Here is a 13522-nt window from a genome sequence, read left to right as displayed (position 1 = left end):
GCTATCAGACACATGAAAAAATGTTCATCATCACTAGCCATCAGGGAGATTCAAATCAAAACCACATTGAGATACCACTTTACACCAGTTAGAATGCCAAAATTAGCAAGACAGGAAAAAACATGTGTTAGAGAGGATGTGGAGAAAGGGGAACCCTCTTACACTGTTGGTGGGAATGCAAGTTGGTGCAGCTTCTTTAGAGAACAGTGTGGAGATTCCTTAAGAAATTAAAAATAGAGCTTCCCTATGACCCTGCAATTGAACTACTGGGTATTTACCCCAAAGATATAGATGAAGTGAAAAGAAGGGCCATCTGTACCCCCATGTTCATGGCAGCAATGGCCATGGTCACCAAACTGTGGAAAGAACCAAGATGCCCTTCAATGGATGAATGGATAAAGAAGATGTGGTCCATATACACTATGGAGTATTGTGCCTCCATCAGAAAGGATGAATACCCAACTTTTGTAGCAACATGGACGGGACTGGAACAGATTATGCTGAGTGAAATAAGTAAAGCAGAGAGTCAATTATCATATGGTTTCACTTATTTGTGGAGCATAAGAAGTAACACAGAGGACATGGGGAGATGGAAAGGAGAAGGAAGTTGAGGGAAATTGGAGGGGGAGATGAACCATGAGATACTATGGACTCTAAAAAACAATCTGAGGGTTTTGAAGGGGCGGCGGGGTGGGAGGTTGGGTGAACCTGGTGGTGGGTATTATGGAGGGAACGTATTGCATGGAGCACTGGGTGTGGTGCATAAACAATGAATTCTGTTATACTGAAATGAAATTAAATTTTAAAAATGAGAAGAAAAAAAGCTGACTACATTCCCTATAAACTTGTGTTGTTTGATATGATAGTCCCCAGCCACGTTATATGGCTATCTAAATTTAAATGAAATAAAATTTTAAATTCAGCTCCTCAGTTACACTATCCACATGTCAAGTGCTCAGCAGTCAGGTTTGAACAGGGAATATATGGAACATTTCTATCATATCAGAGAATTCTATACTGGGCATGTTCCTTAAGGTGCATTTGGAGGCATCTGGTTTACGAGAGAGAGAGGAGAGAGGAAGGAGGAGGAAGACAGGTGAGAGCTGGCCACTGCTCACATGTTGACAATGTTCTTGACATTGAAGTTCTCCAAGGGAGCCAGGTCAGGGTCAACACCCCTCTCATCCTGGAGGACAATCTGCTGAAGGATTCGGTCCAGGAGCTGCCACTGCTGGAAGTAGCCACCGTTCCGCTTGTCTGCAAGGACAATAGGCATCATAACTTTACTGAGCTCTGGAACACCCAGGGGTCCTGCCCTAGAGTCATGGCATGGGCACAAGCTGATGAAACATGCCCTCTCCCGCCCTTGGAAAGCTCCCAGTCTGATGGAAGAGGCAATGATGCTACTGATGCTGATGGTGATGATGGAGATTCACAAATGCAGCCATTTCTTGATCTGCAGCTGACTTTCTATGAGTGTGTCAATCCTCTAGATACATTTCTCTACTCCCTGAAGTGCTTCTTGGCTGTCTTTGTTCCCTGTAGGCACCCTGAATAGCCTACACCTTGGGAATACAAATTGTCTTTTCCATTATCGAAAAAAAAAGCACCTTTCAAAAAGTAAATCTGCTCCAAAATATTACCTGCTAAATAATGAAGTCTCCAGGGAAATTTTAAAAAAGAAAAGGTTTTAGGATTATCTAGGCTGTTGTTCTATGGTGAAAGATGAATGGAAACTCATTACAGGTATGCACTAAGAAAGAGAGAGAGTCAGAATGTGCTGGAGAAGTGCTAATGGAATCCAGGCTGATTTCTTGATGAAGGTGACCCGGAACTGTGAAGGCAAAGGCTTGTGTGTGATGTCTGACCTCACAGGGCTCCACTCCTATCTTCTGTAGTCATGGTTAGTGGGACATGTGTTTTCTTTTCATGGCTAGCCATAAGCCCCTCTTCCTCATCTTGATCCCAAGTACTTTGACCAACCAAAGGAGGTCAGCCAACATGATGCTGATCTCAGAGTCAAACCATAATGCTTAAAGGTGGAAGGTTGTCTGCAAAGCCCCATTTTGAAGGAAGACACCCATTGACATTACCCATGGAGCACCACACACAGAACCTGAGAGAGGAGAATTTGGGTTTCTCAGACACTTCCTACATCTTTCGTGAAGGTCTCTGGACTGAGCTTTGGAGAACTGATAGGTTCCTGGTCTAGGTCACTGTGTCCGGTTTCTTTTCCAATACTTCACTGACACAGGCACTGCAAAGTGGCATAGTTTTCCATTTACCTTTCACCCAGGAATACAGGGTAAAGCCAGGTCACTGGCTCACAGAAGTAGAACAGGTTTCATCTAAAGCCATAACCCCAAAAGAAACAAAAATTCCTTCCTATGTACAGAATCACCAAGCCTCAAGTTCATCCACTATAAATCAGGTACAATAATGCACACCCTTAAGTCATTTTGAGGTTTAGAGACACCGTGCCAAAGTGCCTTGCATCATGCATGGCCCAGCACTGGCACACAGTAAACTGTAGTCATTGCCACCATCACCACAAAAACAAATGCCACCATCACCACCAGTAGAGAGTCTTCCCAGGTTAAGCATCTTGGTTGGCCATACTAGTCTTCCAAATTTGTGGTTTTGTGAAGAGCTTAAATACCAAGTGATACAGTTACAGTTCATTTCAAATTGCATGCTGGGGTGGCTATTAGTGATTATATGTAATTTATTCAGTCACTGTGCACACCTGGATCTTAAAAAGCTTAGTATCTGCTAAGCTTATATGCGGACATCCAGTACTTGCAAAGAGAGGCAGGGGAAAGTGCATTAAAGTGGAGCTCACAAGACCTGGATGGAGGAGTTGATACAACCCTGGAAAAAGGCATGCTCAGTCTGGATCTGTGCCAGTCCCCCAAATACAAAGCTGCTTCTTGGAGCCCCCCAAGAGGACTGATCACTCTCCTGTCATAAGCTCACAGCCAGCTCTGTTTGATTTTACAATGATCAAGCTTCTTCTTTGTAGACCAGCACATCGTTGTTCAGGCCCAAGTCCCCAGCAGCTCACCTGGGTGACAGTGGAAGTCCTGACCCCAAAGAGAGAGAGAAGGACAAGGGCCTGCATCCCGTGGCCAGGCCTCCTGGGGACATGTGCCAGGGGAGACCCAGCCAGACTCACCAACTCAGTGAAGTCCTGACACATTGTCTCAACCTGCCCCAGGCCAATGTTCAGGCCAGCTGAGGAAGTGGTACATGTAGGGTACTCACAGGGCATCTGCAGACAGTGGTGTAAAACAGACAGCAAGCAGGGGTAGGCCTCAGTGTGCTTTAGCTTCTTGTGGATCAGCTCAAACATCTGGGAAGCACTCTTGGTGTCAATGTGGACCTGAGGGAGTGGAGGGCACAGTGAACAGGGAGGGGCAAGCCATGGAAGAAGAGGGGAGAAAACCCTACTTCCATCCATGGAGCCCCATTTCCCAGGGCGAGGTTCCTTCTCCTGCTTCTGGCCCGGCTTCAAAAGAGAGGCACAGAGAAAAAACGGAGGGAGTTGTCCTAATTACACGAAGCAGGATTTCTCCATTTCAGCACTATTGGCATCTTGAACCATTTCATTCTTCGGCATGGGAATCTGTCCTGTTCACTGTAGGCTGTTCCATACCATCCTTGGTCCATATCTATCAGATGCCAGATGTAAGGAGGGCAACCTTCTTACACCAATTGTGACAACAAAAATTGTCTCCAGGCATTGCAAATGTCCACAGGGGAAGGAGGAAGCAAAGACACTGCTGGTTGAGAGCTACTGATTTAAACTAAGGGAAGGGGACAGGGACATAGGCAATTCAAGGACCACGTAGCATAGTTTCACGCAACCTGGGTTCAAATCCCAGATCTACTCTCATTGTGTGACAAGGCAAACTAATCTCAGTCTCCTTGTAAATCCAAGGTTTATGTGACAATATAAATGGATAGTGATGGGTGACTGGAGCGCCACCAGATGTAGGTTTCTATTTGAGTGGAGATTTTATAATACAATATTTAAGTAGCAGAATTGTGTATTTTCGGGGTTATTGAGATTGAAATGAAAAGACAATCTGGTTTGTGAAGCATGATCTGGTTAGTGACGGGGAAAGGGGACTCAGGAAATTGCTGAAAGGCAGAGGAAGAGTAGCCTGGAGAGAATTTGAGACTATCACATGTAAGAACAGGCCCTCTTTCCTTTGGGGGTTGCAATCTCCCAGCAAAGGAGATGCCCTTGGTAGGTAAGGCCTGCTAGGTGAGGCCTTGCAGAGTCAACACACTGCCAGGCTCCAGAAGCAGGACCTGGCTATAGGGCCACTCACCAGGGAAGCCAGCCAACACTGGACCTACTACATCATGGGATCTGGGGAAGAGTCTGTGGGACCACCTGGGACCCCACTGCTGTAGCCCCACCCCTGTAGGCTTCTCACCATGTCAAACCTCCTGGCTAGCTCCAGGTCATCCTCATTCCGGACCATCTCAAAGAAGTCTAAATGCCTAGATAGGATAGGGGGATAGAGAGAGTAGATATTACTTTGAGGATGTCCCTATTTGAGGGTCAACCCCTTTAACTCCCCAGTGAACTAAATCTGAAAGCTTCATTCCAGTGAGGCCAAGGCAAAATCAGAAAGAAGCCACCTGTCTGTAGGCCAACACTCTCCTCCTTTATAGAACCCCATGACCCCTCCTCAGGGAGGCTAGCCTAGAGGCCTGTCCCCTTAGATCAGCCTTTATCAATTTTGTCATTTTTGATACCCAGGGCTAGATTTGCCTTGGTTGTGGGAGGCCAATCTGTGTGATGTAGAAGGTTCAGCAGCATTTCTGATCTCTACCCACCAGACACCAGTAGCAGCCCTCACCTTTGAAGTTGTGACAACAAAAATGTCTCCAGGCTTCGTTAACTGCCCCTTGGGATAAAATCACCCAGTCAAGGACTACTGTTCTGCCTTCACCAGGATTTTCATACTGTCCATATGTCAACCTATGAAGCCAGTTTATGGCTCTGTCATTTTTCACCCCATCCATTCTCCAGCTCCATTTCAAAAAGGCCCATCCTGTCTCCTTTAAGACTCAGTGCAATAAAATAGTCTACCAATGGGACAGAACCAGAAGAGACAGATAGGAACTTAATTGGAATTAAGGAACACATAGGAATTTAATTGTGCCCTTTTATCAATGAAGGCTTTTATGGCTTCCATTTGGAGTGGAGCAATTCCCTTGCTAAGCAGGAGTGCCCTGCAGGATGTTTAGTATTCCTGGTTTCCAACTATGAATACCAGTTAGTGTCCCCCAACCAGCCAGTCTGAAAGCCAAAGGAATACCACCATGTGTTTCCAAATGCTCCCCCACCCACCCTGGGGAAGTACTGCCATGATTGAAGACTACTGGGTCCACCTGCGTATAACATTGGAAATGAGAAAGCAGGTCAGCCAAGAGAGCAGGCAAGGACATAGGTAGGAATTGTGACAGGGGGGTGAGAGTTGTCCACCTTCCCCACATAGAACTGATTTTGAATGGATACTGTGTATGGCAGGTGGTTTTCAGTAGGAAGGGCAGCCTCCTTGAAAGTCCTGATCATCCCCAACTGAGGCACTGTCCCTATATGAATGCAGTGGGGACAGGTGGGTCTTACTTGTCCAGGATGGCATTCTCATGCTGCCGGAGTTTGTCAATCACAGGTTGGATCCCCAGCATCAGGAACTCATACCGTAGATGAAGGCGGAACTCCAGATTATCCTGGGGGTCACCGAAGCAGGACAGACTCATTGGCTTGTGGCTCTTCCACAAGAGTCCCCAGCAGACCCACTCCAGTCATTGTCCCACTACATCACCCTGCAACAACCCATCTGGAATTGCCTTGGGTCCAGAGTTCCAAGAAAGGGCAGGAGGAGACATACTTGACCTTGTTATTTACTCCCATTAGGTGTCCTGCCTCACTTCCTTTAAGTCCTTTACCAGTTTTCTCAGCCTTTGGCATCCAAGAGTGGCATCGTAACGTAGAATATAAGCTTTGATTTCAGACAGATCTTTGTTTAAAATCCCTGCTCTGACACTCACCAGTTTTGTCATTTGGGGAAAACCTTAGTTTTCTCATCTATAAAATGGCAATGATATTACCAACAGGATGATATTACATTACCTGATGAAGTATGGTTACCATCTAATCAGAACGGATTAGTATAGCTAGTATTGACAAGGGTGATGTCGGCATCTCAGGGACAGACTGTTCTCCCACCCACCTCACCTAACTTAGCTCATCAGGCCTGGTTGCAAGAAAAGTGTGCTCGTAGAAAAGAAGGAAGTGTGGAGATCATTAAATTGCCCCCTTGACCTTCAACAAACTGACCTTGATTGGAGCATCTGATTCCCTTAGAATTTGGGGAGTTAATCTGCTCTTCAAGTTCTTCTTCAACTGTTGCTATTTTCAGTCTGAGATCCTATTCTGATCCCATAGTAAGGAAAATCAGAAGCCATACCTTCTAACAGAAGGTGATAGAGGGCATGATCAGCCAACTCAGAAGCAATTCAGAAGGTCTGGACTAGCTCAGACCTAGTCCAGAAGCAGGTCTTTGGAAAACTCTAAGAAGAAGGGCCTACACTTGCCCTCCTCCCATAAATGATCCTCCACCATCCCAAGCAAGCATCAGCCAGCCAACTTAGGTTTTGTCCAGGACACACCTAATGCACAATGCTACCCATGCAAGAAACTCCTCAAGAACCCCTCATGACAGCAAGATTCATGATAATCCATTCTTTCTCAGCCCCAAGTGAAAGAGGCAAGAGTTGATAAAGGTAATCTGAAGACAGTGATGGTAGTGACAGTCCCACCAACTGGAGGTCTTGGTCCCATCCCTCTGCTACATCCCCAGGAGGCACTTGCACACACTCCCCTGGGGCCAGAAAGTCCAAGAACAGTAAGGGCAAGGAGAAGATGCCTCACCTCTCCAGCTCCAGCATTGAGGACAGCATTGATGAAGGACATGATAGCTGTTTTCAGATTCACTTCATCCCGGTACCGGCCCAAACTTCGGTCTAGCTCATTCAGCAGTGTCTGGATGGAAAGGCAGGACAGGAGAGAAAAGGCGGGCTCAGGACCCTACAAGTCCAGCCTCTGTGCCTGAAGACCTAGCATGCCCCACTTGCTTGCTATACCCAATCAATCTAGCTTACCCTGGACCTTCCTGAAAGCTCAGCTTTTCCAAGAAGTGTCCTTTGCCTCTCCATGCCTTGGTCTCAGACCTGCCCCTCACCTCCAGATCTTAGTTTATTTTGTAGGGCTGTGCCAAAATGCTGCTTCAGCACGTTAGAGCTGTTTACAGCTCCAGCTGCTTACAGCTCATAAATCTTCCTGCCCAGCTCCCTGACAGCATGGACACTGCCTTTTACCTCTTTGGCAAAGGGTCAGGGGCCACTTTCCACACAGAGTAAGTGCTTAAAAACCTTTTATGACAGATTATACAAATAGCTTATACAGATAGATAAACCATAGCATTCTTAGTGACAGTTTAGATCTATTGACACTTACTCTACATAAGACACTTTATACTTACTATCTCATTACTTTTCTGGGGCAGGTCAGGGAGAAGGAAAGAGAATAGCATGACTTAAGTATCCAGCACCGTTCTTGGGGTCCCCATAGTAAGCACTGACCCAGGTATAGGGCTTAAAATCTTGGCCCCAGCAACTGCATTCAGGTCCATTTCGGACTCAACCTCTGTGATTCATCAGGCACTGAGCTCAGAGACGTAGACCCATACACCAAGAATCCAGCCTCAAGGAACCCATGGTCTAGTGAGGGGTCCATTATCCCAGCCAAACCCATATCTCTTGAGGTCCCTTATGTCTCTTCATATAAGGGCTCAGCTAGCCCCTCACCTGAAAGCGGGTCCGCTCAGCTGCATACACCTGGTAGTGGAGCATGGCCTGCAGCACCTTCTTGTGGCCACCAGGAACCAAGCACACAGCACCCAGGATCTCCAGCACGGCCACCTTGGTCTTGCTGTTTTCTGTGCGCAGACTCTGCGCAATGGTGCTGATGGCCTCTGGCTGTGCCAGCACATGCGCCCGTCCCTGGGAGTTGTTCATCAGAGCCTTGATGCAACCGATGAGGGAGGTGTGGATACGACTTTCACAGGTGGCGTGGTCCATGCTCCGGAGGAAATTCAGCAGACAGGTCAAACCCTCCAGCTCAATGAAGCGAGTCACGAACCTGTCCAGGCCAGCGCCATTAGCACAACAGGTATCCTGAATTTGCATAGGATTCTGTATACACTTTGCAAATAGTTACCCCGGGACCTGTGTAACACTGTGTCCCAACTACAGTAGCCATTTGGTTCATTTAGTGGGTTTATCTAAGGCATTAAAATCCTATCCCCCTCACAGGAGACTTGTGCATTATTTGTACCTTAAATACCATGCTTTTGCAGGTCATCGGCTGTCAGTCACCTGGCTGTGATGGTATACATATGAAGGGAACGATTGCAATAATTATTACTATAATTATCACGGCTATTAAACCTGAAAATTCATCTCCAGAGATGATGGGAATTAAGAGAATTACAGTCAGAAGACAAAGAGGACTTCCAAATGGGGGGAACATCAGAGTCACTGAATCACAGGACCAAGGCTGGGAAAGGCACCCTTCAAAGGATCCTGAAGAAAATAGCTAAGTTATCTTGAATATTAACAAAAAGCATTTAAAAAAAAAAGAGTTAGTTCAGAGGTTCTTAACCTGGAATCTGTGTTCCCCTAAGGGGCCAATGGTTATCTTGCTGAAGTCTGTGAATGTGGATGGGAAAAACAAGTTATACTTTTATTTTTGGTAACCTCTACCTTAAGTATATCATTTCCTCTTATGATGAACGTGGACAATAAACTATAGTGGGATTAGTAGAACCTGTGACTTTATCACCCAAAGAAATTAGCCATTTTCATATCAAATTATAGCTGTTGCAGGTGTCTCAGACTATCCTTTCTACTCATCAACACTTCAATATCATGGTGGTTGCTAGCTCATGCTGCTTAAGACATAAAGAAGCACCTTAATTGCTATCTCACAAATGTTTCATATTTGGTAACTGTATTTCACTTTAAGTGGCTTATTTTTCACCTTATCTATTTTGTTATTTAAAAGCATCATTTTGATAAGAGGTCAATAGTTTTCATCTGGTGTCAAAGTTATCCATGGCACACGTGTCTTTACACACACATACACACAAAGATGCTTAGAACACTCGATTTCATAAAACAGTAATGGTCCAAGGAAATGTCATAAATGGAGCTGAGGGAACCATTGCATATAGTTAATACATTTGGTACCAAGTGTATTTGTGTATTTCCACACTATTATATAAATATCTCTACAAAATGAAATACACTCTCAAATTAAGTCATTGAAATAGGTATTATTTGTTTCTATTATATGCTTTTCTATATTCTGAGAATTTCTACCATGTCTGTCCACCATGACTGTCAGAATTTTATTAAGGGAAAGAACAGTAAACTGAAGTGGGAGAGAAACCTGGCAAACCTCCCTCAACCTCTCTCCTTCTCGATGTCCTCATCCTTCCCTCACCCCCTTCCTACAAGCGCCCCACCCCTGGAACCATGCAGGATTAAGATGCTCCCATTCTCCTGAGGCTCTAGTTCCAGGCTCCCAAAGTAGAAAAAGTAGAGAACTCAGCCCAAACCACAGACACACACACACACACACATGCACACACACACACACGCAGACCAGTATGCTGGTAAAAACATTTAACAACTGGCTCTCTGAAGAAAGAAAAAAAAAAAGCCTGATGATAGTGTTTGCCAATTTCCACAGTATACGTATCCCCAGCATAGCTGATTTCAAGCTATCAATGTGACAACATTGAACGTGGAGTTGGGAAGAAATGCAACATTTATAGCACAGTTGGTCCTTGAATAACACAGGTTTGAATTGTATAGGTCCACTTATAAGGGAAGTTTTTCAGTAAGCACAGTATAATACTATGGTTACATTTTCCTTACGATTCTCTTAACAGTTTCTTTTCTCTAGCTTCTCTTGTTGTAAGAGTATAAGATACATGTAACATATAAAATAGGTACGAATCAACTGTTTATATTATCATAAGGGCTGCTGGTCAACAGTAGATGGTTAGTAGTTAAGTCTTGGGAGAGTCAAAAGTTATATGCAGATTTTCGAATGCACGGGGCTTGGCACCCAACACCCTCCTTGTTCAGTGTCGGCTGTATTTCCACCAGGCATATACAAGGAATATAAACTCAAGAGCATATATAACAGTTGAGAGCATACATAAAACTAAAATGTAGTAAGACCATTAGGTAATTAGGGAGTGAAAAGTTTCAAGTATTTATTACTTTTGTTTTTGGTATGAATTATTTAGTTTTAAGTTTATGCCACTTATATTCTAATCATAGCCATGTTTAAAAAGCAGCTTGTACAGACAAAAGGTTGATATCCAGGATCTATAATGAACTCCTCAAACTCAACCCACACGAAACAGACAAACACATCAAAAAATGGGCAGAAGATATGAACAGACACTTCTCCAATAAAGACATACAAATGGCTATCAGACACATGAAAAAATGCTCATCATCATTAGCCCTCAGGGAGATTCAAATTAAAACCACATTGAGATATCACCTTACACCAGTTAGAATGGCCAAAATTAACAAAACAGGAAACAACATGTGTTGGAGAGGATGTGGAGAAAGGGGAACCCTCTTACACTGTTGGTGGGAATGCAAGTTGGTGCAGCCTCTTTGGAGAACAGTGTGGAGATTCCTCAAGAAATTAAAAATAGAGCTTCCCTACGACCCTGCAATTGCACTCCTGGGTATTTACCCCAAAGATACAGATGTCGTGAAAAGAAGGGCCATCTGTACCCCAATGTTTATAGCAGCAATGGCCACAGTCGCCAAACTATGGAAAGAACCAAGATGCCCTTCAACGGATGAATGGATAAGGAAGATGTGGTCCATATACACGATGGAGTATTATGCCTCCATCAGAAAGGACGAATATCCAACTTTTGTAGCAACATGGACGGGACTGGAAGAGATTATGCTGAGTGAAATCAGTCAAGCAGAGAGAGTCAATTATCATATGGTTTCACTCATTTGTGGAGCATAACCAATAGCATGGAGGACAAGGGGGGTTAGAGAGTAGTAGGGAATTTGGGTAAATTGGAAGGGGAGGTGAACCATGAGAGACTATGGACTCTGAAAAACAGTCTGAGGGGTTTGAAGTGGCGGGGGGGGGGGTGGGAGGTTGGGGTACCAGGTGGTGGGTATTATAGAGGGCACAGCTTGCATGGAGCACTGGGTGTGGTGAAAAAATAATGAATACTGTTTTTCTGAAAATAAATAAATTCGGAGAAAAAAAAAAAAAAAGCAGCTTGCAAAACGGCTGAAAACTTAACAGTCGGCTCCCATGAGCAGCTACAAGCCAGCTCTCTGGCACGAGAAGCAGCTGTGGCTCTTGGCCCACTTTGGACGTTTGTGCAGTATGGCCTGGGAAGGGGGAAGGTTCCTTCTCAAAATCATCCCCTTTGCCCTGCCTGCATCACTCTAGGTGGTGGAATCTGGTCCACAGACACCATATCTCCCCCTAGTGGCTAAAGTCTCTCTTGCCCACACTGCCCTCCTCCATGGTAGGGACACTGGTTCTCAGGGCTCTTTCTTATGTACTTTGTACATAAGACCTCCTCTCCCATTCTTTTCTCTCAAGAAAAACAAGTACCTGCCCTCAATTTCTGCTCAGATAGCTCTTCAGGACCTGAGGTTTTTGCCACACTCCTCTGCCCTCTACCCTGGTTCCCCTCATGCCCTTCCTCTGGCAGCCTCCCAGCTCTTCAGAGAGAGAGCTTGTAGGAAGCAGGAAGTGGAACAGAGTGCAGAGAGCTCTAGAAGATGCTGGCGGTGGGGAGGTGGGAGGAGGCTGTGGAGATGGTAAGGGGCCTGGGATGGGAGCAGAGCTTTGGGTTAAGCTTCAGAAAATTGTGGGGGACCACCAAGTGAAGGGGTGTGGAAGGAAGTGGGAAGGGGAAACATGAGATCACCTCATGGGTTGTGTCCGGAGAGCTGTCTTCAGGTCTTCCACAATTTGGTTCCTCATCTCGGTCTCTTCCTCATCAAAGGCATACAGACTCTGCATCTGCGGTAGGTGGAAAGGGGTAGAGGTCCTGCTGGGCTGCCTGATTCCCAGCTGCCAGCAACCCCCAGAGCCCAGATGTGACCCAGGAGCCACCGTTGACTCAGAAAGGGTGGGGTCTCAAGGAATGGTTTCCTAAGAGGGTCAGATTCTGAGAAGACCCAGGTTCCAATCCCAGACTTCACTTTCCTCATCTGTGGAATGGGGAAAATTATTGGCTCAGTCTATTTTCCAAGACTGTGTGATATACTAATGGTTAATAAGTGTTTAAATGCCTGGGGACCTCTTGAGTCACACAGAGAAGGGAGGCATTATGATTAAAAAAGTAACTGGAAATCTACTGATCCCCAGTGAGTGGGGTGTGAAGGGCAGGGAAAGATGCCAGGGGATCACTCTCTCCATTGGCTTTTCCAGGTGGGGCGGGGGCAGGGGAGGAGCCATCGCTCACCGCCGCCATAGAGTTGATGCGGTCAATGTAATAGTCAGGCCAGCTGGTCGCCAATTTGTTGGGGTCCTCCTGCTCCTGGAAGAAGGAGAAAGACTGTATGGACCACCTGGCAATATGGGCCCAAGGCCTGAGGTCCTGAGCTTCATTCACTGATAGCAGATTCACTCTCCAGCCCCACCCAGATAGAGATAACTTCCAGGAAGTTTCAAAATCTCTCCAGGCTTCCATTTCTTCCATGGTAAAAATGTAGATAATGAACACTGACTCTCATGACCGGCCAGTGACACAGGCAGAAATCACCCAGGTATGTGCATTTTCCATGAACAAGATAGATAATTAAAAATAAATTCTTTTTTTCCCTGCTGTATCTGTTACCTCTTTGCTTCTTAATAAAATATAATTTTATGTCTATTGAACCTGACAAAAATCTGTGCTTATATTTTATACATCTGTTTTTTCAAATTTTACTTTCTAATACCATTCTTATTGTATTTTACAAAAGTATTGGGTTTTGAGAGTTTGGAACTTAAAAAAAAATTGCTTTTTCTCCCGGATTGTCTGAGAAGCACTGATATAAAGCATTTGGTGCAGTTCCTTGGCACATGGTAGGCACTTTGTGAATAGTAACTTCACTAAAAGAGGGAGAGAGACTCCCAAAGCCCTGGGTTATGGAGAGACTTGGGAGGGCTTGGTGTAGCTATAGCTCTGGCAGAACCCAGAGCACAGGGCCTTTGGCCCAGCCCTCAGGTGCCAAGGGAAAACTTCAATCCTTCCCCAGGATGGGCAAGAACAATGAGAGTTGAGTAAATATTAACTTTGATTGAAGATCTAGCCCTGTCCTTCAGCCAGTGACTCTGCTTCTGCACATTACATACACCCTGCTCCTTCCTGTCCCTGTC

General features: G+C 45.3%; 1 protein-coding gene across 3 annotated transcripts in view; it reads right to left on the bottom strand.

Annotated features, from left to right (window-relative positions):
* Positions 1-13522, bottom strand: part of DAAM2 (dishevelled associated activator of morphogenesis 2) — a 126898-nt gene that overhangs the window by 33943 nt on the left and 79433 nt on the right. For all 3 annotated transcript variants that reach the window (XM_044250495.1, XM_044250501.1, XM_044250505.1), the window contains 8 exons: positions 12624-12698; positions 12084-12178; positions 7891-8224; positions 6956-7066; positions 5648-5751; positions 4446-4512; positions 3265-3382; positions 1119-1257 (listed from right to left, as the gene is read on the bottom strand). In XM_044250495.1, coding sequence (XP_044106430.1) covers positions 1119-1257; positions 3265-3382; positions 4446-4512; positions 5648-5751; positions 6956-7066; positions 7891-8224; positions 12084-12178; positions 12624-12698 — 1043 coding nt within the window. The remainder of the gene's footprint in view (positions 1-1118; positions 1258-3264; positions 3383-4445; positions 4513-5647; positions 5752-6955; positions 7067-7890; positions 8225-12083; positions 12179-12623; positions 12699-13522) is intronic.

Source organism: Neovison vison, chromosome 1 (assembly GCF_020171115.1).
Source record: "Neovison vison isolate M4711 chromosome 1, ASM_NN_V1, whole genome shotgun sequence".
In the NCBI taxonomy this organism is placed as follows: Eukaryota; Metazoa; Chordata; class Mammalia; order Carnivora; family Mustelidae; genus Neogale; species Neogale vison.
This window is presented reverse-complemented; position numbering and strand designations above follow the sequence as displayed.